This window comes from Brachyhypopomus gauderio, chromosome 2 (assembly GCF_052324685.1).
Source record: "Brachyhypopomus gauderio isolate BG-103 chromosome 2, BGAUD_0.2, whole genome shotgun sequence".
In the NCBI taxonomy this organism is placed as follows: Eukaryota; Metazoa; Chordata; class Actinopteri; order Gymnotiformes; family Hypopomidae; genus Brachyhypopomus; species Brachyhypopomus gauderio.
This window is the reverse complement of record NC_135212.1, coordinates 40786592-40810400: the sequence shown is the minus strand read 5'-3', so window position 1 is coordinate 40810400 and position 23809 is coordinate 40786592. Positions and strand designations below refer to the sequence as shown.

The window sequence follows — 23809 nt, the reverse complement described above, 5'->3', positions numbered from 1 at the left end:
AAAATTTACTCAAGTAAAAGTACAAAATTACTTCACTTAAAATGTAATTTGAGTAAATGTTACTTTCAGTTATTTAATGCATGGATGAATCATTAACCAAATTCAGCACAAGTTGTTTTAATCGATTTCAAAGTGTATTTAAGTGCACATCCACACTTGCAAAAAGATCAGCTGGGCTCAGGCACATACTTCCTCACAGCACAAGGACAGTCACAACCTGTACCATAAAGTGCAAACAATTTTCAGTCCTATTGTCCAACGGACAACACTATGATAAGAATAAAGAAATTGAAATTACAAATTATTCAAAAAACAAAATGCACACAAAATTAAGTGCCCACAAGATGCCACAAATCAAACTAAAATGCAACAGGTTACCACTACTCACAATAAAATGCCCACAGGATCCCACATCAAAAATAAAAAAATGCTCATAGGATCCCACAATTTAAAAGTTAAGTGCTCACAGGATCCAATTATTCAAAATACAGTGCCCACCGGATCCCACTATTCACAATAAAATGCCCACAGGTTGCCACAACTCAAAATAAAATATAAAATGACCACAGGATCCCACATCTCAAAATAAAACAAAATGCGCACAGGATTCCACTATTTAAAATGCTCACAGGATCCAACTATTCAAAATACAGTGCCCACAGGATTCCACTTTTCACAATAAAATGTCCACAGGATCCCACAGAACCTGATGGATAGAAGATTTAAAGATAGAACAATCTCATCCTTTTGGAAAAAACGTGCACCAGATTACGACCTGATTATGAGACAATGGAAAGGGTGCGCGCAAGGCAAGGCCACGCAATTGGCCTTCAGTTCTGGGACTCAAAGTTTTAATTTCTACCCGCATTTAATTTTTCACCATCAATATTTTTTTACTCGGTAATGTGAGGCCGTTCAAATGTAGTGAAGTAAAACTACTTGGGTCAAAATTTACTCAAGTAAAAGTAAGAATTACATATTTCAAAAACTACTCAGAAAATTACAAATTACTCATAAAAAGTACTCAATTACAGTAATGTGAGTAAATGTAATTAGTTACTTTCCACCCCTGGTTCTGATCATGTCACGGTGCGTTGATGGTCTGTTTCTAGAACCCGGTGATGGAGTTGCCTGTGGGCGGATCCGAGTGGCTGGCGTGTGCCCTGAAGCACCTGTCGCAGGAGATGGCCAGCCAGCACGGCCTGCAGGAGGAGCGCGAACAGCAGCTAGACAGCGTGACCGAGACTCTTCAGCTCCTGGTGGACACCATCAAGGGCATCCTGTCCAATCACAACCGCCAACTGGCGGACGTCAAGCACCTTCTCCGTGCAATGGCCAAGGTGAGTCGGTGAAGCTCCAGGCGAGGACAGCACGTCCCCTTGATTTAGACCCCCTTGTGTTGAGCAATGCTTCCTTTTAAGCTTTAAAAATCTTTAAAGACTCAGCCTTTACAGGATATGCAGATGTGGGTGGTGTAACGCGTTGTTGCAGTAACGTTGAAGCCCTTTTGGCTGGTGTGAGCATCTGCCTGTTAATCCCCACCTGTCATGTCTGCCAGGACGAGGAGAACGCTCTGGCTGAAGGAGAGGAAGTGACCTACCAAGGGAGCGTGCGTCAGTTCCTGTCGGAGTACAAGGCTTGGCAGGACAATGTTCAGATAGTGCTGTTCACGGTGGTGCAGGCCACGGGCCAGTCCCGAGGCTCGGAGCAGGTGGAGATGTTGCAGGAGATTCCAGCCACACTCACAGAGCTCAAAACCCAGAGCCAGAGGTGAGTGAGTCTGGGGATCCTTGGCCAGCTGCCCACGCTCCACATTTCCATCCAGTACTGTTCTGAGGTCACCCCCCCATTTATGTCCGTGGTCAGCCAGATCATCATTGGAGCTGCAGAGCTCTTAATAAGGCTGCTGTGGGTTCACAGTTGGTAACTGGGTTGGAGGGAAAACCTGGTATGGCTGAAAGTCTGTCAGGATTGGATTAAGACCCCGTGCTGACATCTGTTAGTTAAAGTCTGTGATTTTAGGTGCGATTTGACCAAGACTGATGGTGGTGAAGATGACTACAGCGGTCCTAGGTGGTGTTGAGCGGTTCGGTGCAGTTGTGTGCCAGCCCAGAGTTCTCTGTTCATGCCTTGTTCCTGTGTTCGCTGCAGCATCTACAATCGACTGGTGGCTTTCGCCTCGCCCCTGGTCACCGAGAAAGGAAGTGACCGTGCGAGTCCCACGTCAGCAATGCAGACGAGCTTCGCGGCTGGTAGGCCTGCTGCTGAAGCCTCTTCGTGTACTGTTGGTTTAACCACGGTGTATGGTCTCATGTCCTTGCCCTTGCGTGTGCAGCGGTGCGTAGCAGTGTGGTGAAGACCCAGCCCGACAGCATGTCTCAGAACGCTCGCAAAGCCCTCCCTCGCAACTTTGGGACCCCCGCAGACACCCCGCCCAGCACCCTGTTCCCTGCCACCAAAGGCCCCGCCCCCAGCCCCAAAAGGGCAGTGAGGGACCCAAAAACGGGGAGAGGTGTGTCCACACTCGAATCATTCCTAATTAATCCATTAATTATAGAAACACAATTATATTCAGTAAAGAATGCAGTCAAATTCTAAGGTTTCTTCAAACTTAAACAAATTCCTCAGATATTTAAATGCTAGATTAGGGAGTTTCTGTCTTGGTATTCCACTACTGTATGAACAGTCCAATCACATTTGTGTATGTAATTGTTTATAAAATGATATCTAAAGGACTGTGTCTACGAGTTTTCCTGTTCATTACGATTAAGAGCTGAAGGGTTGACTCTGGTTTCAGTGTGGTCTGATCTGCTAGCCTGTTTGAAAGACCCAAGTAAAGATTTCAACTGCGGGTTTGTTAACAGTGTGAATGATATGCAGTAAGCTGACAGTTTACATATTTCTCTCTGGTCAGCTGTACAAGAGAGGAACTCGTACGCTGTGAGCGTTTGGAAGAGAGTGAAGGCGAAATTGGAAGGGAGGGACGTGGACCCTAACAGGAGGATGAGCGCCACTGAGCAGGCATTTCCCTTCTCTTTGGCCATTCGTTTGCTTTTTATTGCTTCTGAATCTACTGAATTGAGACTGATGGCTTGTTGCACATTCTCCCATCTCTGTCTCCAGGTGGATTATGTCATCAAAGAGGCCACGAACCTGGACAGCCTGGCTCAGCTCTACGAAGGCTGGACAGCGTGGGTGTGAACGGGATCTGTGCAGGTCACTTCGGTCCAGCGAGGGTAGAAATCCACCAGAATCCACTGGGTCTGGGGCGATGGAGCCACAGTGCTCCATGCGGGAAAGGGAGGGGTGTAGAGGCCCCCCCCCCGCACGCCCACACGGGATCTCCGTAGCCCGGCTGCACCCGGCGATCCAGCCACCACCACCGATATGGGTCTGCATCTGTCTCCCTGAGATGTGTGGGGAGTGTCCCGAGACAGGGAGGGGGGTGGGGGTTGGGGGGGGGGGCGCAGCTCTCAGCTTGGCCTACCCCCTCCAACCGACCCCTGCATAAACAACAATAACAAAATGTCTGTCAACGATCAATATGGGGCTTACTGCAGGAAAACGATTGGTTCTGATGCTGCTCTGTGTAGAGCAGAGAGGAGCGTTGAGTGGTGTGCCTCTGAACTTCAATCAAGAGGAGGAGGAGGAGGAAGGAGAGTCTGGTCCTCTGCTTTTGGATGGCTCGGGTATGGTGCACTGGTAGCAGCTCAGGCTGACATGGTGCGGGGCGGGCGGAGGAACGAGGACGCCATTCAAAGCCAGATGGCCGTTGGCAGACCTGAGAGTTCTGAAATCTCTAAATGTGTTTGTAATCAAGACTTTCTTCCTCTCCCCTTTCAGACATTTATTCAAAAGTTATTTTTCATGCCTCTAAATGTTGCGAGTTTCGCGGTTCAACTGAAAAATCATAATGGCGAAGGGATTGTCCTTGCGTTTGAGTGTTTGCCGAGAATGAATGATTGTTTCGAGGTGGCAAACACGCTTATGTTTCTTTGATGTGGTGAAAGTGTTGAAGGACTCAGTGAGGCCCAGTCAGTAATCTGAGTAGATGTGTAAATCCATTTCAGAATGCTCTCCCCCCCCCCTTTAGTATGCATCTTTACAATTTGTGTATTGTTGGTATATTTCTCCCTTCTTTACTAGACGTTTAGATCGCACCTTTTTTGACTTGCCTATGAAAGTGGATCGTTTTGATGCATACCCTCCCCCCCCTTATGCTTGTGTTTTACTACTCTTGAACTAGTTTTACATTTTTAGTGGGAGACGTAAGAAATGCAATAGTGCAGTGGTGATGGTAAATTAGTGTCTCTTAAAGATTTTACTCTTATTTTGTTTGCCAAATAAACCTGTACTGAAAATAAGTTGTATGTTAATTTGTCACGTTCATACATGTGGGTGGGTGGGTGGGTGGGGAGACCTGTTTTGCATTTCCTTTTTCCTGATCATTCTTAACAAGCTTAACAGTGGTAGACGTCACGGGTGCTGACTGCCATTGATATTAAAGCAGCAATGAAAAATCATGGGAAACAAGTTATTCATAAATCGGCCATAATACTGATACCTAGTGACCTAGCTCTATACTTTTTAAATTGAGTTGTTGTTTTTCTCTGTGGGGGAGCTGAGCATAAACTGGTTCATTTGAGGACTGCAATGAAGTGCTTTGATTCATCATATGTGAGGAAATGTAAAAAATAATCACTTTTTGGAGATCACTTATTGCTTCTTGCTGCACATTTCGTTTCTCTAAATTCGTCTTTAGGTCGGATTACAGTCAGCCATAGATTTAAATTGTTTTAAAGATGTCTCTTGGCATGCCATTTACTCTTTAAAAGCCAAGGTTATATCTTCAGATAAATAGTCTTGATCTAAAACTGCTCGCTAATAAGTATAAGCTACGTTTTATTATTATTAAGCGCACACGTAGTTGTGGACTACATTTCCCAGTGAGCATTGCGCTTGGCCCGAGTTTCAGATATAAACATCCTGCGTCTAACGGTTAGTTGACGGCGAGCTTCGTAACAGCGTAATCTTGAACGTGATTAAAGAAGGGGAAGCCACACTTCCGAGTTGCTCTCAACCTTCCACCACAAATTAGGATTTCAATGGCAGAAGGCGACAATAAAAGCGCTAACCTTTTGGTAAGTTTGGACCTGTTCACGGGGCGGTACTGGCTGAGGTGTTTTAGACTCGTATTTCTGTAACGTAGTTGACGTTGTTCGGTTATGAGATTCGGTTTTCAGTCTTTTCAGCCAAGTAGCTAGCTGGCCTTGTAGGAACTGGACTGCTAAAACCGACGTGGAGAACAGAAATAGTTCGGTTATACCACCGAAACGGTCCACAATGTCTGTCTGACTACGTGTTAACGCTTCCTTGTTGGCGTGGCCGACTAAAGGGCGTCTCACACGGCCGGTGTGTCCTGGAGGGTCGGTGCGGCTGGCCGCCATGACTCTGGTCTACACTCGCAGTGTTTAACACGCACAAACCTTACGTGTATCACGCGTACAAACGCGTCTGTTCAGTGAGTCCGACACTGTCCGACAGGCCCAGGAGACGGCTCAGCTCGAGGAGCAGCTCCAAGGATGGGGGGAGGTCATCTTGGCCGGGGACCAGTTCCTGAGGTGGGAGAAGCCGTGGTTCCCCGGGGCCTTGATGGGCACCACTACGGTCCTGTTTGTGTGAGTATGTGGGATGTGAGGGAATACGCCGCCTTGTGTTGTAGCTTCTGGATCAACGTTGTGTGACTGTTTCTCCAATGGCTGTTATCACTATTCTTTGAACAATAATGGAGCTATGTGAATCTCCAGCAGTTTTTCCACCTTCCGGCCCGCATGCATGCTGGACTTGTACATTGTGGCATTGTTTCAGTAGATTGCCTTGATCCTTGTAGCATTTGGCTTTCATCCAGTTCAACCAGTTCAAATGGCTTGTTTGGGTTGTTTGTTTTTGTTTTTTTGGCAGGCTTATCTACTATTTGGACCCGTCTGTGCTGACCGGGCTGTCCTGTAGCGTCATGGTTCTGTGTCTGGCGGACTACCTGGTGCCCACCATCGCCCCACGAATCTTTGGCTCCAACAAGTGGTGCGTGTGTTGCATGGAGACGCTGACTGAAGTTCCTCCTGGGGCCTGTTCCTACAGACAGATTAACTCCTACACGTGATGTAGTGTTCCCAGTAATCCCAGCAACATCTTTGCTCTCCGGTGTGAACGCCAAAGTCCAAATTCTCAGCACTTTTACTTCAGCAGTTTTTTGCTCACGGTGGAATATTTAAATATCACATTTGCTTGTGAATGTCCACCTACATAAGAAGCAAGAGTAACACCTTCTCGTGTTGACGTTCTCTGCCTAAACCTCATCTCTGTTTGGTGCTTGGCACCTCCCCCTTCCTCCCGTGTGGTCCTGCTCCTGAGTGCCTGATCTGTGCTGACTAGCAGACTCCATTTGCGTCTGGGTGTTGAGCGTCTGACGCAGTGCTGCACTGACTCAGCATTAGTTCTCCCAGTCTCTGTGGGCTGCGTCAGGCCTAGCCCCTCCAGAACTGCAGTCCTAGGTCCCTGCACAAGGGTTTATTTTAGCCCTTGGCAGTGTCCTTGTGCTTCACCCTCTTGTATATGGTCATGTTTAAAGTCCATAAATAAAGTGTCATGTAAGCACATATGTAGGCAGGGCTCCCATTGCAGCATCAGATTATCTAAGATCCCTGCATCTCATTTACAGTGAGGTTTCAGTAGTGCAGGGCTGTGTGACTAAGAACAGGCATGGAGAAGTATAGAAATAACTTGTCCTTTTAGGCCCTTAAAACAAAAAACATCCATAATACCCTATAAAATACAGAATATTCTACAGTTATATAATGTCTCTACTACTAAACTATGCTAAAGTATATTATTGTTCTACAAATAACTGATAACCTGCACATGTTTTCAAGTAAAATGTGGGTGTTTGTTTGGGTGTCTTTCCTGTCCTGATTGTTTTTTTTCTTCCTTTCTTACACACCTCAGGACCACAGAGCAGCAGCAGCGTTTCCACCAGATCTGCGGGAACCTGGTGAAGACACAGCGGCGCGTGATTGGCTGGTGCAGACGTCTCTTTGCTCTGAAGGAGGAGAAGCCCAAGATGGTAAACAGGCTTTTCATCTCTGATTTGAAGTAACTGCGCACAGTATTGAATTTCAGCTGAACACTTGGTTTCTAATTGGCTAATTACTTTTGCTGTAGGTGACTTCACTTTTTTGCCATGTGCCTTTGTTTGGGTTCAACCAAACAGTAGGCCAGTGTCCATTCACATCAGCACCACTGTATTGAAGACTGCTTAATTGTTGTCCCGTCTGATCAGTCACACGATACCCCGGTTTCATTTCCCAACAGTATTTCCTGTCAGTGATCAGCAGTCTCGTGGCTGTGGCCTGGATTGGACAGCAGGTCCATAACCTCTTCCTCACCTACCTTATCGGTACGTACCCAGTGTGCACCTGTCACGTGGAGTTGGGTTTCTCTGTCTAAAGCCCATTGTGTGTAGAAGCCTTCACAGTATGGTTTCAGAGGTGAACTGTGTTTCCAATTGCCACTGTTTAAAAGCACACAGCATGACTGAAAGTAGTTTTATTTGGATTCCTTTAGCGCTAGCTGTAACATGTTCTTCGTTTACCAGCACTTGTGTGTAATGACGTTTTAATGATGTCTATGTGAAGTATGAAGCTCTAGCCACTTCAGGGTGGATATACAGGCTCACGCAGAGTAAGACAACCCTAACACTGAGCTCATTCTATGTAGGTTAAGAAACCGGGTCATGGGTCCAAAAATATGCTTTCCTTCAATCTTCTTCTGCGAGGCCATTAAAGAGGCCTTGAGGCATTTCCAACCATTTGTTTTGATGTAAAATAAATGGTTTTGTTTTTTCTGCATTTAGTGTAAATATTTTTGTTACAAACTCTGATCTCCTTTCTACTAGTAAACATTCCTGTTTTGCTGCTCTGAGGGAAACGTTCCACCCTTGGCGATCCATTCATCTCCACGTAGCACAGGTTTCCAGTGTGACTCGCATTGAGCTGCCTGCCTGTCTGCTCACCTCTCCCCTACTGCATTCACAGTGAGCTTCCTGCTGCTCCTGCCTGGCCTCAGTCAGCATGGCATCATCACCAAGTACTGCGGCATGGCCAAGAGGGAGATTGACAAGCTGTTGAAGCAGAAGGAGAAGAAGAACGAGTGAATGTCCCCCAGGACGCTGGAGATGAGCCTTGGTCACACTGGAGTACAAAAGAGCAGCAAAGATGGAGAAGAGGATTCATGCTGTCGTATGAAAGATTCAAACATGGCCACCATCACCCCCATTCGCTTAAATAATGGCACAGACCCATGAGCTTCTGGCTTTAGCTCAAATAACTGCTGGAGAAAAGGCAAACACTTAGGCTTAAATCATGTGTGTTTCAGTTCACCACACGAGGGCTTCATCTTGATTAGCAGAGTTTGGATAGTATTCTATGGCATCATTATAAGCATCACATCTAAGTGTTTGTGTGTAATACTGCTTAACTCTGCAAAACCTTGGAATTGCTCTAAAGCCATCTGCTTTTTATACGGTGAGGCAACTGAAACACATTGACGCGGTCCTTCACAATTCTAGGTGTTCAAGTAGGGTTTTTTTTTTTGTTTTTGTTTTTTATATATATAATCCTTTACTAGGTGGCTTTAGAAAGTGACCAGTAATCGTACTCGGAGTGTCGTAATAAAAGGCATTTAACGTTTTTAAAAAGTGCACTGGAATCGTAAACTGGAGTGTTATGAAGCTGTGTTGGTGCCCTGTGAGCGCTTGTATGGGGGGTCTTGGCCTGTGTACTGCTGTTTTGTTGAGTTTCTGTCCCATCAACACTCGGCCCTCACACCTGCTCCTCGGTTACCCCTGTAAATACACCTGTCCTCTTTCTTCTCTATTTGTGTGTGTCTCCTAGTTAGATTTTCCCTCTGGCTGGTCTAAACATTCTTCCTCATCTCGTATTACTTTTTCATTCCTACTGCTGTTACCTTAATAAAGGCTGGTTTAAACATATTTATGTGATGAGGATTCACTTTACACCTGCATGTTTTTTCTTCCACATGGTTCACTTCCTGCAACAAATGTGAATTCAGTACTTCCTGAATTCAGGATTCCTGATGGGATTTCATAGCATCATGAAAAGTTTAGGATGTTCTTAGTAAAATCATTGTGGTACATCTCTTTATTGAATGGAGCTGTGTGCAGTAGTGACCCTGAACCAGCTATGACTGGACTGTGTGTTCAGTACATGCATGTATTAAACCAGCTGGTTCCAGTTCAGCTCCCAGCATGCGATGATTGCACATTACGAGCTGTCTATTATTCAACTCTGCTGTGTGTTGAGAGTGGTGAGGGTGTTGTGAGTCTCTGAGGTACCAGTGAGGATGTTGTGCTGGTGTCAGTGTGTGGGCTGGGCTGATGCATGTGCAGGCTGGCTGCTGGGAGTTGACCTGCAGTGCTCTGAGAAGTAGCTGCTCTCGTATGGTGTGGCCTCAGGAGGGTTGGTGACTCCTTTCATGGCCACGCTCTCACGATTGCGAGCCCGGTTCTCGGTTCTGAGGCTAAGCAGGACATTATGCTGCACACGTTTAGAAAAGCAACAAGAATTACTGTAGTGCTTAAGGTCTTCAAGAGATACTGCAGAACGAAGTATTGTACACCTATGGTATACATTTAAAAGTTAGTATGCTTAAAAACAAACATTTTAAGATTTATTTTATAAAAACATTTTATTTTATTGCCAAATGTGTGCTTGGAAAACAGACCTTAAAACACAGAAATGTGATGTTTTGTGTACCAGTGTTAAATTTTTGTGGCTGTGGACATCTCTTGAATGTGTTGAGGTGTATGAAGATGTAAGAACATTACTGAGGTCCAGAGATCCATAATGCTGAGATGGATAACCCGGATCCTTTAGCAGAAAAATCAATGGCTGCCCACCTGTACTTCTCCCTGAGAAACGGAACCAGAAAAGTGGGAGTGAAATACATCGAAACACCTGTAGTGTCAGGACGTCCAGACTCGGCCATGATCGCTACCTACTCACATCTGTGTGCGTCGTGGTGTACACGGTTTTGGTTTGATCGCCAAGAGAAAACGTACTCTGGTGCAATGATCGTCCGACGGTTACACGAGCTTTGCTGTTATGGCAAAAACAAACAGAATCGTGTAGATATCAGACATCCTTAACATCCCGTCCCTCGTGACCTGTCTACTCACGCCCAACCAGTCCTGAGTAAGAAATTAACTTAGGAATTGAATGTAGTGTTTGTTTAATATAAAGTTTAAAAAACAAAGTTTAGGGAACTTGAATCTCCTGAATAGAGCTACCCAGAGCTACCGGTCTTACCTCGAAGTCATGTTTGCGAATTGGTCACGTGGTCATGTTTATGGTCTCATCGTTCTCATGGCAGCATGCAAACGTATAAAACTGTAAAAACAACACGAATTTTAGAACAGCAGAATTATCATGTTTTTGGTGTGTTAATGTTCAACAGAACTCAGGTGATCGATCAGTGTCTTTTGATTCGTTTTATGCTATCGTTTGCCACTGTAAACACATAGGCTATGACCTTTAGTTTAATAAACACAGAGCCGCCGATCTGCTAAACCGACGTGAGTTGGTGGCTCCGTTTCTCCTCTCTCTCTCTCCTGGCGCACGAATCTGACCCGTTTAAACTAATGCGGCCCCCCAAAATATATAACATAAGTCTTAGACGGCGTGCGCAAGGTCATAAGGTTTAAGAAGTGCACTCAATGTGGCGTGTGCACCTGCCACAATTAAAAAGAAGACACCCCTTGTCGTCTTTGCTGCTGTGTAGTGGGACCTGCAGTGCACAGTACATTTCTTAACTCTTTGTGTCTATTTTATGCTGTTGGAAGAAATGAAAGAATCGTGACACGAATACGAATACTTTAATGTCATTGCACAATGTACGTGTACACTGGTTCAACGAAAGTAGGATCCAGCCTCCATCATGGTACAAATATACTATATACACTAATATAATAAAATGGATTTAAGAAAACAAAATAGAATAGTCGGAACCAAAAAAAAGCAAAAGCAAAAAAAGCATAAAGCACCATACAACCCATGACAACAAAAAATCAATAAACAAATAAGTTCATTAATTACTTTTAAAAACGGGACAGGGACAAGACACATTCACTAGAAGACACGTCTACGGAACATTTTGGAGTCCTTTTTGCTGCCATCTGGTGTTTGTTAATGTTTTGTGTATATTTTATGCACCGAACAAAACTTTTGCTTTTGCTAAAGCTACTCAAACTCTAGAGATGCTTACAGGCAAACTGGACACTAAATTGACATTCTGCTTTTCTATAAAATAAAATGCAGTAATATATTCAGCTTGTAGTCGTGTAAAAATCATTTTTGCCCAACAAAGATGTTTTGGAATAGTCTAAAGTGATCAAAAACTTTTCACTGCCTCATAAAATAGGACTTCTGCACATCTGATATTATAATCAATATATATATATATTAGTGGTGGGACTTTAACGCGTTAATTTCGATTAATTAATTACAGGAAAATTAACGCACTAAAAAAATTAACGCATTTTAACGGACGAGACACTTTTGCACCGTGGAATGTTTCTCAGTGCGCGAGTTCCGGGCATACAGATTATGGACACACAATAAGATGATCATGATGGAGATGACTGAAGAGGCTACGCTGGTGGATGGGAAATTTAAATATAAGAAACTTTCAGATGGAAGTACAAACAAAAATAATGTTATTTACACTTTATGTAGGAAGGAGTTCGCTTATCACAGGAGCACTTCCACCCTTCGTTACCACCTCAACGCAAAACATGTTGCGGCTAAAGCTGGGCGTACACTGTGCGATATTTTAAATCGTGTACTCAGCTCCAGCTCAAACTGTACGACTAAATCGCAGGGAGAGTCGGCTCGTGGAGCTGCTTCAACAGTGCGATACTCTCACGAGGAGCGATTTGAATTTCAAACATGTTTGATGTTCTTGCGATGCTGCGATTTCTGATCGGGAGTTGGTCGTGAGGTGTGAATCGTTCCTCGTTTACCTGTGTAAACTATACGATGCACGACACGCGATTGAGCCGAAACGAGTGAAAAATCGGCTGAAAATGGGCAAAAAATCGCACAGTGTACGACGCGCAGGTCAGTAATGATAACTTAGCTGCTAAATGTATTCCTAGTACGATAGGGTGACCAAACGTCCGTAATTCACATCCTGTGAGGAAATGTCCTGGTTTTTAAATTACCTTCATTGGACCATTAAGACTGGATTAAATTTTCGCGAGTGGCCGTAGCGCGCGACTCCGCACGCGTTTATACATGATGCGTCACATTATTTGTGTTGTCCGCTCTCTGTGGTCGAAGATAAAGACTTACAAGAAGCGCTGCACATTGCGTCAACTGATGCAAGTTACGAACTACCGTCCAGGGGTGAGTTTCCCAAAACGTTCTTAGCGCCAAGTACTTCTTAACCTCGTACGTAAGAATGAGGTAACGAAGTACTTGGCGCTAAGAACGTTTTGGGAAACTCACCCCAGAAAGACAATGTCGAAGAAAATCCAGCAGCTGTATGATGAGGAAAGAATTAAAACAGGTTATTGTGAAGAGTGCCACAAATGTGGCTCTGACTGGGGATCACTGGACCGTTAGCAACAAGAATGATCTTGGTGTGACAGCTCATATTATAGATGATGAATCTATAGATGATGAAGATCCAGTCATTTGCTTTGAGCATGCAGAAGACCACTTCTAGGCACTATGAAGATGCCTATGGCAGAGGCCTGGGAAATTAAAGAAAGTCTACCATCTAAAATGGTATTAAAAACATCTTCTGATTTACTTCAATTCTTCCAATATCCTGAGCAAAACTCCCTAAATTAAACAACATTTTTGGTCAGAATTTCCAATGTTCTGAACTGTTTTCTGCACAATACACATATATTGGTCTTCGTAGTAGACTGGTGGAAAAATAAACAAGATGTTGAAGTTTATGATTATGTTCATTGATTCATTCATCATTCAAACTTAAATTAATATTTCTCATGTTAAATACTGAAATGCGATTAAAATGCGATTAATTTCGATTAATTAATTACAAAGCTTCCGATTAATTCGATTAATTTTTTTAATCGCGTCCCACCCCTAATATATATATATATATATATATATATATATATATATATATATATATATATATATATATATATATATATATGTCAGGCAATAAAATTATGTTAATTGATTTAAAGCACAGTGGTGCCAAGTAAATCATTTACATTTACATTTACGGCATTTAGCAGACGCTCTTATCCAGAGCGACTTACAAAAGTGCTAAGTGTTTAGTCAGAATATGCATCTCTATCTAGTATAACAGGTTTAAGTCCAAACTACTCGAGCTCAAGCACTGCCAAAAACAGTTGCCAGTGCTGATACCTAGAAAGAAGACAACAAAATATAAGATTAGACATAGAGCACTACCTAGCAAGACTTAAATAACCTACAAGACTACATTAGCAAGTGTTCCAAGAGATAAAGTGCAATTACGATTTATACCAATGCTTCAGTAGAATTAGTGCTTATAAGTGCTTTACAAAGAGATGGGTCTTCAGTCTGCGTTTGAAAACCGTGAGAGAGTTCGCTGTTCGGATAGCCAGTGGAAGTTCGTTCCACCATCTGGGAGCCAGGACAGAGAAGCATCTTGTCGCGTGTTTTCCATGAATCTTGAGGGATGACAGGTCAAGCCGAGCCGTACTTGAAGCGCGAAGGGCTCGAGGTGCGGATCGACTCTTGACCATTGCCATAAGGTATGAAGGAGCTGGTCCATTTTTGGCTTTGTAGGCAAGCATTTACACCTTTGTAAAATTTGGAATTAATTCACATCAGTGCTGAATAATTACAACCAGGAATTACAAATTATTTACTGTTTTACTACATTGTGGTTAATATCAGGGGCGCAGATGGTACTGGGGACGGGGGGGGGGACATGTCCCCTCCAGATTTATATTGACCCCATCCGAAATCTAGCATCTACAAGCATAAACGTATATATTGTACAGCTTGGTCCCCCTCACTTCAGAATTTCCATCTGCGCCTATGGTTAATATATATATATATATATATATATATATATATATATATATATTAATAATATACATAATATACATTTAGCACTCTAAAGTTTGGCATATGTCACTGTAATCTGAATTTCCTAATCTGACTAATCTGATCCTAATCTGACTGTTCAGACTGCGGTGTAAATGAACAATGCACAGTTATTCCAGTGCTCCCGTGATATCATGATATTACATGTGCAAGATGACTCGACTGTCTTGATCACTGAGGTCACCAGGATGACCTGATGCATGACAGTCCTGATCACTGAGGTTACCGGAACTCCCAACAACCAAGAAGAGTTCCCAACAACCAAACACAGGGACGCTGCATTACAGCTGCAGTAGAGATCGGAGATACGTGGACTGTGTTGAAAGAGGAGATGGAGGAGCTCACCTGGTAGCGCAGGTAGAGCAAGTTGCTAACAACGCCAAGCTCAAGGTTTTTGTTGTCAATGAAGAAAACCTACTGCCAATATGAATAACATACTGATATGGATAAATATCCAGATATGAGCGTCTGCCAAATGCTACATGTAAATGTAGTATGTAAATTAGAGTTTGTATGTAATGCAAGTTTTAGTCAATTGCCTATAGACTAGCTTAAAATATTTAGAATTTCTTTGGGAAAAGTACAGAGAAAGCTTAAAGGTCCTGTGAGAAGTTTTCATAAAGTGCATAAGCCAATGATAGGAAACGCAGAACAGCTGGACATGAACCCTGTGAAACGAAACAGAACGAAACTGTAGGGCGATCAGATACCTAAAACTGAGCAAAGTGGTGCGAGCAAATGCACCAAAAACATCTGGAGACACGAAACACTACCAGTAAAAACAAATAAAAGCAACCGACGAAGTAAATGGTATTATGAATATATATATTAGGCAGAATATAAAATTAGGTAGGGTTGGTTATGTTGTTAAGGGGATAGATGTAGGCTACTGATCGATTGCATCAAATGCTAACGCTTACTAAATTCTTAAATATTTTAATGGTTTAACAGTTTTGCCTGGCGCAGCATTAAGTAAAACGCATAAAGTGTCTTGTGTTAATTATTGACGTATGACATATTTCGAAGTGTCTGTTTGGCCCCCGCAATGGCGTCTGGGATTGTGGAGGACCAGCACAAAGGCGATTTTCGCAGTGCAGGGTGGGATAGAGGAAGAAAGAAACCGACAGAGAAATGGTGAGTGAAAATGAGAAAGAATCAGTTGTGTGTGTGTGAGTGTGCTTTAACATACCAACCCGGTGGCTTACATTTACACAAACGAAGTAACTTAGTGTTGTTGTGTGCGTATGGTAATTTAATTGTTTAGTCCATGAAATGCTGCCGGGAATCTTTGTTTCGCAATATTTTAGCGAGCTAACGTAAGTTACCATCAGCTAGCTGAAATGTTACCTCACCACATCTAGAGTGTTTTGGTGAGCTAGCTAGCAGGCTATGTAGCTGTATGTGTCTGTCGCGCGCTAGACGTGCCGCAGGTATTTATGTTGTTGCTTAAATAACTAACAAGGCGCCTTGCTAAAAGTAATATCACACCTCACTACGAATGACGTTAGTGTCACTTTAATGTGGATGTTTTATTTATCGCTGCAAGACTTCACATGAAGAGCCACTAGATAGCCGTGTTGCTAAGCTAGCTAGCTAGAAGTGGCCTCGCTTCACACCGTCCATCAGCATAAATACTGACTGGGCCAAACAGCCGTTAGCTGCCAAACTAGCTTTGAAGTCGACTATTAAATAACATTAGCCGGCTAGCCTACACCACAGGCAGCCGTAACTGTCAAATTACAGACCAGTGTTGAAGCTAAAGCTAACTAGCTACTGAGATTGATTTTGGCAGCACACATGTTGTGTGTTGTGTACCACAAATCTGTGTGTTCCCTACAAGCTGCAGTCGATTGTGGAAGATAAAAATGACAGGACTATGTGCCCTAGTCCCAAAACAGATTATTGTGTGAACGGGTCTTGGAAATCGGCGCAGTGCAGCAGACGTTAGGGACGGTGTAGGACAGTCTGTTAGCATTTACACTGGGAGAAGTTATAGCCATGTTGCTATAATTGTACTTTACTATCCTGTTGCCTTCCCAGTACATGTCCGTAGTTGCCAGTATATCAGTCTTCCTACTTTGATATTTTTGTATCCAAGTTGAACACAGCCAGTGTACCGTGTTTGTGGCCATGCTAACCCATCTTGAAATGTATATATTGTGTGTGCAAATACCTACAAATGAGAAACTGCTCTTTCTAGCGCTCATGTGTATGTTGAGGACTCTCAGCACACTCTGGTTTCAGTGCTCCCCTCATGCTCCCCCTCCTTGCTCCCAGGACGTGTTTTTGATGATCCGGCGTCACAAGACGACCATCTTCACAGATGCAAAGGAGTCTACCACGGTGTATGAGCTGAAGCGGATTGTGGAGGGGATTCTGAAGCGGCCCCCGGAGGAACAGAGACTCTACAAGGTCGGTCACGCAGCGTAGCACTGCTCTGGGATCTCAAGTGTGATTGTGTGGCTGTACGTCTAGTTGCCACCTTTGTCTTGGTTTTTATGTGAAACTATTTGTTGGGCTGCTTCTGAAGGAAGAAGAGGTTCCCCTTTAACTGTATGTGGGTATCTTTTTATTTGTGGCACAGTAATGCAACCAGTGTGTTTCCACTAAGCCTAAGTGGGTCAGTCATTAGTGAAAATTGACTGATTGAAGCTTTTCGCTCTGTAAAATTGTCATGACCTCAAGAAATACTTCTGGTACTTCCTTGTATTTGCAGTACCTATAGGCAGAGACTGCTAGTTCCTATTCAGCTCTGCTTATTAAAGTTGATTGTGGTCCCACACATCACACAATCTCTGTCTTTCCTGTGTAGGATGACATGTTGCTAGAAGACAGCAAAACCCTTGGAGATTGTGGATTCACAAACCAGACAGCAAGACCTCAGGCTCCAGCCACAGTAGGCCTGGCCTTTCGCATTAGTGGTGAGCACATGCTGTTGTCAATTCTTCTTGCATCTTTGGTATATCTTGGCCCAAGGCTTTACAGTAACAGAAAAGTGCCATTCAGTAGGTGTATTGTAGATTATATTGCTGCAGTTTGCAATTGTGATGTACTTTGCAATAAATACAACACGTGTAGCAGAAACTCGACAGCTATTTTATCAAATTTATTTCCATATTAGGTCTTGATTTAATTTAATAGAACACCAACAGATCACTGATCTGGAGTGTTGTAGGTTGTTTAGGATGCTTGCAACAAACAAACACACACACATACACACACTTTGTGATTTGTCACAGGGTTCATCTGTGTATTGCAGCCTCAGAACTGCAAATGCCATGATAATGATTACCAAATGATGTATTACCCGGTCCTGTCTTACACTTTGCAGTGCTGGGTATGAAGTCTTTTTATATGCAAATGCATGAGACCTTGACCAATCAGACTGGCTCTTTCTTCAGATGATGCGTTTGAGCCGCTGCGAGTGGAACCATTCTCAAGTCCTCCTGAGCTCCCGGACGTCATGAAGCCCCAGGACTCCGGCAGCACTGCCAGCGAACAGGCTGTGCAGTGAAGCTCGTGAGGACGGACAGCGTGGTGGGGGCGGGGGGGATGCATTTAATGGAAGTGGGGTTATGGAATTGGGGCAACATCAGGAATGTAGAGAATGTTTGGTGTGTGCTAAAATTTCAAAGGGGAAGGCTTGGGTGGGAATAGGACCGGGGTGCATGAGGCAGAGTGGTGGATGGTGTGACTTTTGTTGAATATTAGACCTGTTTTCTTGCAGTCCTTCTTCAGCTGGTTTTGTCTCTTCATGCACCCAGTGCCCATCCCTAACTCACCTGCCCCCCGCCTGCATATGCTTGGGCACGTTTTTGATTTGCTCACGTGTGGCTGTGCACTTCTGGATAAATTTCTCATTGGTCAGACTGCTGTCAGTAATCTAGAAGGGCGGGCGAATAGCAGACTATTTAAGAAACAAAAAACACAAAAAACACCTTTTATTTAATTCATGTGTTTACGTTTGGAAATTGAAGCTTTGTGGTTTTGTGTGGTTTGTTTTTTCTTTTTTTTGTTTTCTTTTTGCTTTTGTGTTGCTGGAGAAGGGGAGGTGGGAGGGGATGGACTTCACTGTTCCCATTTGATGAAATTGTATTACTAGTATATTCGCTGTGTTTAATAATATTATTTAGGTCCCTCATTTTGTGGATTTAGGGTTGTAAGCGCTACTAATCTGGCATGAATGCAGATGAGTGATTTAGAAGTCGTAATGAACATTGTTTGTATCCCAGAAGGTTACACATGCAAAATTCTGTACATCTTGAAAAATTTGAGAAGTGGTTGTTTGTTTATTTGTAAAAAAAAAAAAAAAAAAAAACTTTTTTGGCCTTTTTCCCTCTTAAAGCTACCATGGCATAGTTTCTGTAGCTTTTTTAGTGTGCATTTGATTTGAAAGAAAAGTGTTCTTTTGTTTAGTAAGTTTATGTTTAAACCAAAGGAGATGTTATTTGTGTGTGTGTGTGTGTGTGTGTGTGAGTGTAAAGGAGAGAGAGAATGGTATAGGTTTCAATTTGCAGTAAATCAAAGGCATCCCTTTCGGGCATAATTGCATAAACCAGTATCTTTGTTATTTTGTTTAGTTTTAACCAATGCTGACCTGGTGTTCATTCCCAAAAACAGGACTAGAGTTTTGTTTTTGAGAGGTACACTGTGGTAGTTCCTCACAATGCTCTTTCAGAAAAATAATAAAAAAACTCGGCTGAACAAAGTGACACAGCAGTATCTGTAAGTTTAGATTAAAACCAACCCTTTTCACACATTTGGGTATGATAGTATTTTCTGTTCCGTTATTCTTTTCACAGGGGGTAGAAATAATACTTAATATTAACACCCCCATGCGTCCCCAGTGTGCGCATGCGCAGTAGGAGAAGCCCCAGAGCTAGCGAGCTAGTCGCTTCAGAACAGTTTTAATGTAGAGGAGACCGCTCCGTGGTACATTAAGGGCGAACGTGTGCATTAGGATTTAACTTGGTTGAAGTTCGTTAGTCACATAGAAAGGAAGCACCACATTATTAGCTAAACTGAAGATCTTGTTGGTTATAATTGAGCATTCGTCCGATTAGCTAGGTTAGCTAGCGAGTGTGAAGTCTGGTTTGGAGGACCCAAGCACTGCTGGTCACCTGCTGCTTTCTAACACCTTTAACGGGCTGAACACAGCCGTGCACCTTCATGGAGCGGTTTAAACACTCCCTCGGAGCAGCGGGCCGCTTAATTATGGACGTCATGCAGATGGATTGGGAGCCTCTGTCACACCGGGAACTCGACCAACGTTTGGACCAAGCTGTGGAAGAAATCCTAGAAGCAGACTTGATAGCAAGTGTCCAAGGACGGTGTGGACCTATTTTAACGCACGTGTCTCAGCGAGATGATCTGGTGCCTTTCACTCCGGAGAACGGACCGAGTGTGAGCACGCACGTGTCCGACCCACCTTCTCCAGCCTTCTACCAGGCGGAGGGATCCGTCGCTGAGCAGGAGGAGTACATCGGCCTTATAGAAGAAAACCCCACCGTTCAGGCAAGTTTTAAATTCTTGACATGCAAGACTGCAGTATTATTTTGCTGCATATACTTTGCGTTAAATGGACACTTGCTAGAAAGTGCATTATATACGCCTATCAGTAGTACTAACCTTCTCCATGTTTAGAATTGGAGGTAACAAACTAGTTTTAAAACATAAAATCAAGTTGGTTTCAAACATGATTAAGGAATAATTGGTGATGGATAAGTCACAGTGACAAGTGCGTGACTGGAGGTTACGTTTGTTTTTTTTAACATGACAGAACTGTATAATTGGCACCAAGACTGTAATATATGACATACAACATCAATAATTTACTGCATAACAGATTTGTGAAAGTTAAATATGAACATTTATAGTGTATCCCTCTCACTGACCGAGCAGTCCTCTCTCAGTCTTCTGACTGAGTTATGTACCCTGTCTACAGCTTTATGTTCACTCATGCTTTGAATCAACTTTGAGATTACTTTTGAACTGTGTTATCTGCCTGAATTCTAAATGGGTTCATCCTGTGTCAGTACGTCACAGCGCTCCTACAGAACTCCCACTCGGGCCGCGCACAGAGCCGGCTGGCAGGCAGAGCTCGTCTGTCACTGTCTCACACGGTCGTCCTGTCCCTCACCCTCCTGTCCAAACGCCTCAGCTACCGCACCGTCTCCTCCACCTTCCGCCTGGAGAAAGGCAACATTCACAGGATCTTCTTCTCCTTCTGTGACAGGGTCAATGCGCTGGAACAACAGCTGATCCGATGGCCCACAGGTATACATACGTTAGCGCAGGTGTTTGAGGTTTAATGTTGAGTTCTTTATCTTTAAAAGTAAACACACCATCCACACTGTCTAAGTATCTGTGCACAACGCCAACATCAGACAGCAGTGTACTGTTTCTAACATGTACATTATCTTTCCAGAACCTGTTCATATTTAAATGTTCAATATTAATTTATTCTAAATTACCTTTATCTTTAATGAGCTCTATTTTATTTATTGGGTCTAGTTTATTACCTATTCTGACCACTTTCTGAGTAACTGTTAGTCAAGAGCATCATTCTGTATGCTATAACTGCACTGTCCAAGTTAAACATGTGTAACATGCCTAAGAATCAAAAATAGGGATGTTAAATGATAAGTCCCACTGTGTGTAGGTCCAGAGGCGTCAGTGCGCCTGCTTCCTTTCTCCAGCTGGCTGGGTTGGGATGAGAGGCTGCAGGAACGAGGCCTCCCTCGAGTGCTGGGCGTCTTGGGTCACACCCGCATCCCCATCCGCCTTCCAATCAGCAAACAAGATGCTGAGAGTGACACCCCAGATGCAAAGAGGCTGAAGAAGGAGCCCCATCCAGACTCTTGGCTGAATTTGGAGCTGGTGTGCAGCAGCGAAGGCCGGTTCATCCACTGTCTCATCACCAGAGGCTCAGAGAAGGATAGGGGGAGGAGCCTGAGTGAGAAGCTCCGCCTTCATCCTGAGCTCATGCCTTTAGGGACCTGCCTGCTGGCCAGAGTTGGGTACCCGCTCACCGCATACATTCTCACACCGTTCTCTCCGGGACGAAACCCGCAGGAAAACCTCTACAACAGATCGCTGGAGGTTCACCTGGCCCGCTTCGACCAGGCTGTGGCAGACCTGAAAGAACGATTCCAGAAGCTGAGATACCTGGACATGGGGAACTTTGAGAGAGCGAGATCTGCGGTGTTGACATCCTGCATACTGCACAATGCACTTCTGGATATGGGGTCTGTGAGCAAGGGTGACGTGGAGAGGGAGGCAAGGGGACAGGAGGAGGAGGAGGAGGAGGAAGGAGGGGAGGAAGAGTGTGGTGTGAAGCTGAGGGACACAGTGGTAAATCTTTTGTACAGTTCCCTGGAAGCAGGGACTAATTAAAAAAACTGGTGCAGTCTGAGTCAGCTGCACGTGCTTTATAAGTCTGTACACTTCAGATTCTGTTTCCAAATCACAGTCTTTATTCTTTAAACTCAAGTGTTGAACTGATGCATGTCTGTCACCGGTTGATGTGGATGTTGGTGTCTTGAGTACACTTGCCCCACAGCATGAAAAGATCAACACCTGCGGTGACGTATGACCTTCACTCACTCAACAGTGACGGTGGAATTAAGACTGCTTTAAATGCATGGCCTTTCATACCATGTAAACATGCACTATATTCAGTATCCCATTTCTTTTGGAGTAATGTTTCACCAAATCATGCACAACACTAGAATTTGACTGGTATCAGAAACTCTGGGTTTAAACTGAAAAAAACGTCTCTGACTTTATTTACAAACTGGACAAAAATAACAAATAGGAGAGCTGTTTACAGTCAAAAATCACTCAAACTCCATTTTGACCAATAACCTCTTGATCCCAAGATGATTTGTTGCGTTACGGTAACAAATGTCCTCATTCTACACAGTGAGTTCTGTTCATTATAAAAAGAAAAGTGCAGCATCAAACTATCATATTTTTTGGGACATAGTGCAGCAGAATGTAGTTTTGGCACAGAAAAATTATGCAACTAATTTGAGACCTAACAGAATACAAGACAGGAGAGTTTTGCCTACAGCAGAGTTCTCCAGTTTCAGACTCAAATATCACTGCTTGCAAAGATGAGAAATAACTGACATCACAGTTCAGGAGGGAACACAAAGCTTGTGAGGACTCACTAGGACCAGGAATGGAAACACCTGTGCTTAAAAACAAACAAACAAAAACAGGCACACAAAACCTAGTCCGATGCGTTGGGTTGAGTGTCTAATGCTGAGAGGGGAGGGAAGATGGTGGTTCTGATACAGTGGGCTCCTTAAACATCTGCACAGTGTTTCCTTGAGCCAGGCTGCTGATGGCGTTGGCCAAGTTATTGATGGCATCAATCTTCCTCTCCTCCAGAGCTTTCTGCTGGGCCCACATCTTCAGCTTCCTCTCCTGAAGCTCCAGGTACAGCTGCAGCACGTCCTGTGGGGGTCTGGCTGGAGGCAATGCTGTGGCTGTTAGGGACGGTGTGGGTAATATGGGCGTATAGCGCTTACTCGCGATGGCTTTGCCCACTTTGGTGCTGTTCAACTTGGCTTTACGCTGAGCCTCGATTTCCTCGTAGCTCCGGCCCAGCACATCGTGCATTGTTTTGAAGAACTCCCAGTGCACGCTCTGGACTCCTAGTCTCTTGACACGTTCTGCGTTTTTCCTGTACGTCGCTAACATGTTTCTCCACTTAAGGTCGCACTCAAAGGCTTTGACCGCCACGTCGTGGTAGCCCTCTGCTCTTAGCTTGGCCGTCACTCTCTCGGCCACGGTCTCCCATAGCTTCTTCTTTTTACATACCGGCTGGTCAAACTCTTGGTCCATGTCCAGCCGAATGCGAACCAAATGCCACGTGGCTTGCAAAGTCCATACAAACTCTTTGGAAAAAGTGGAAAAAGGTTAAATTAATTTACGTCAATATTTATAATAAAAAACGTAAATAACATCTGACAAACCCGATAATGGACAGTAAAGATACTATGATGCACCTTCATCGTCGTTGGTTCACGGAGAACTCACTTTTAAAGTCATAATTGAGCGAATCCGATTCTGTCGCCCAGCCTATTCTGAATGCTTTAAATCACCTTTTGAAATTGTAAAGTTATCATAAGGTGCACACTTGTGTTAGAATTTGGGTAAACTTGTTGCATTTTTAATAAATTATTTTAACTTCACAACATACCCCATAACGATGCCGCTAACTAGCTGATAGTTATGGATTAATTTTTGAGTCAACATGAATTGCGTGCGATTTGTAACTAGAGTCCCGAGGACAGACGTGGGGGGGGGACTTATTGGAGGTCCATCGTTAAAATCAAGGTGTCCACCGTGCGCTCCTCGCATGTGTGCAGCGCTCCGCCGCAGTAGCCCCGAAACGTGTACCTGTTTTTGGTCTGTCACAATCCAGCGTGGAGATCGTCGCAGATGACTCCTCCACTTCAATACTGTCCGTGACTATAGACTCGATCACTTCCATTCTTGCAGTTGTATTGCTGTATATTGCAAAACGATGTCGGCACAATCGTGGATTTTAACAACGGCGGCTCGGTAGCGATGACTTTTCCTCGAGC

The 23809-nt window shown here is 43.8% G+C and overlaps 5 protein-coding genes and 1 long non-coding RNA gene across 8 annotated transcripts in view; 4 read left to right on the top strand and 2 right to left on the bottom strand.

Moving 5' to 3' along the window:
- The window catches only part of smg1 (SMG1 nonsense mediated mRNA decay associated PI3K related kinase), a 36091-nt gene extending 31727 nt beyond the window's left edge, over positions 1 to 4364 (top strand). Inside the window, exons 57-62 of the mRNA XM_076996158.1 lie at positions 1113 to 1340; positions 1559 to 1770; positions 2152 to 2252; positions 2336 to 2512; positions 2915 to 3021; positions 3124 to 4364. Of these exons, the coding sequence (XP_076852273.1) occupies positions 1113 to 1340; positions 1559 to 1770; positions 2152 to 2252; positions 2336 to 2512; positions 2915 to 3021; positions 3124 to 3201 (903 nt within the window). The 3' untranslated portion in view covers positions 3202 to 4364. The remainder of the gene's footprint in view (positions 1 to 1112; positions 1341 to 1558; positions 1771 to 2151; positions 2253 to 2335; positions 2513 to 2914; positions 3022 to 3123) is intronic.
- Positions 4365 to 4981: 617 nt separating this feature from the next.
- Positions 4982 to 9046, top strand: arl6ip1 (ARL6 interacting reticulophagy regulator 1). The gene is made up of 6 exons (XM_076996157.1): positions 4982 to 5141; positions 5545 to 5678; positions 5962 to 6081; positions 7003 to 7120; positions 7369 to 7453; positions 8091 to 9046. Exons 1-6 carry the CDS (start codon positions 5106 to 5108, stop codon positions 8207 to 8209), a joined length of 612 nt encoding a protein of 203 aa, XP_076852272.1. The 5' UTR covers positions 4982 to 5105; the 3' UTR covers positions 8210 to 9046.
- Positions 9047 to 9778: 732 nt separating this feature from the next.
- Positions 9779 to 10785, bottom strand: LOC143508903 (uncharacterized). The gene is made up of 4 exons (XR_013129528.1): positions 10606 to 10785; positions 10383 to 10463; positions 10080 to 10173; positions 9779 to 9985 (listed from the first exon to the last, which is right to left on the bottom strand). It is a non-coding gene; the product is annotated as an uncharacterized LOC143508903 (long non-coding RNA).
- A 4447-nt stretch (positions 10786 to 15232) lies between these two features.
- On the top strand, positions 15233 to 18554 carry elob (elongin B). 2 transcript variants are annotated; one of them, XM_076996143.1, is made up of 4 exons: positions 15233 to 15344; positions 16488 to 16622; positions 17023 to 17131; positions 17612 to 18554. In XM_076996143.1, the coding sequence occupies exons 1-4, from the start codon at positions 15342 to 15344 to the stop codon at positions 17722 to 17724; spliced, it is 360 nt and encodes a 119-aa protein (XP_076852258.1). In that variant the 5' UTR covers positions 15233 to 15341; the 3' UTR covers positions 17725 to 18554. The 2 variants fall into 2 exon arrangements, with proteins under 2 accessions (XP_076852258.1, XP_076852264.1); XM_076996149.1 differs by lacking the exon at positions 15233 to 15344 and adding an exon at positions 15392 to 15526.
- A 488-nt stretch (positions 18555 to 19042) lies between these two features.
- On the top strand, positions 19043 to 22212 carry LOC143505440 (uncharacterized). Its single transcript, XM_076996129.1, has 3 exons — positions 19043 to 19724; positions 20246 to 20486; positions 20872 to 22212. Exons 1-3 carry the CDS (start codon positions 19380 to 19382, stop codon positions 21603 to 21605), a joined length of 1320 nt encoding a protein of 439 aa, XP_076852244.1. The 5' UTR covers positions 19043 to 19379; the 3' UTR covers positions 21606 to 22212.
- A 145-nt stretch (positions 22213 to 22357) lies between these two features.
- On the bottom strand, positions 22358 to 23752 carry LOC143505456 (uncharacterized). Of its 2 annotated transcripts, none has more exons than XM_076996130.1 (2): positions 23622 to 23752; positions 22358 to 23116 (listed from the first exon to the last, which is right to left on the bottom strand). In XM_076996130.1, the coding sequence occupies exons 1-2, from the start codon at positions 23713 to 23715 to the stop codon at positions 22473 to 22475; spliced, it is 738 nt and encodes a 245-aa protein (XP_076852245.1). In that variant the 5' UTR covers positions 23716 to 23752; the 3' UTR covers positions 22358 to 22472. The 2 variants fall into 2 exon arrangements, with proteins under 2 accessions (XP_076852245.1, XP_076852246.1); XM_076996131.1 differs by lacking the exon at positions 23622 to 23752 and adding an exon at positions 23228 to 23400.
- Positions 23753 to 23809: the final 57 nt, after the last annotated feature.

Coding starts and splice junctions, on each gene's coding strand:
- elob (XM_076996143.1), top strand. Junction 16,623..17,022: donor AGGAACAGAGACTCTACAAG/GTCGGTCACGCA, acceptor TTTCCTGTGTAG/GATGACATGTTGCTAGAAGA. Junction 17,132..17,611: donor CCTGGCCTTTCGCATTAGTG/GTGAGCACATGC, acceptor CTCTTTCTTCAG/ATGATGCGTTTGAGCCGCTG.
- arl6ip1 (XM_076996157.1), top strand. CDS start 5,106: ATGGCAGAAGGCGACAATAAAAGCGCTAACCTTTTG. Junction 5,142..5,544: donor ATAAAAGCGCTAACCTTTTG/GTAAGTTTGGAC, acceptor ACTGTCCGACAG/GCCCAGGAGACGGCTCAGCT. Junction 6,082..7,002: donor ATCTTTGGCTCCAACAAGTG/GTGCGTGTGTTG, acceptor TACACACCTCAG/GACCACAGAGCAGCAGCAGC.
- LOC143505456 (XM_076996130.1), bottom strand. CDS start 23,715: ATGGAAGTGATCGAGTCTATAGTCACGGACAGTATTGAAGTGGAGGAG. Junction 23,117..23,621: donor TTGTGACAGACCAAAAACAG/GTACACGTTTCG, acceptor CTTTTTCCAAAG/AGTTTGTATGGACTTTGCAA.
- LOC143505440 (XM_076996129.1), top strand. CDS start 19,380: ATGGAGCGGTTTAAACACTCCCTCGGAGCAGCGGGCCGCTTAATTATG. Junction 19,725..20,245: donor AAGAAAACCCCACCGTTCAG/GCAAGTTTTAAA, acceptor ATCCTGTGTCAG/TACGTCACAGCGCTCCTACA. Junction 20,487..20,871: donor GCTGATCCGATGGCCCACAG/GTATACATACGT, acceptor CACTGTGTGTAG/GTCCAGAGGCGTCAGTGCGC.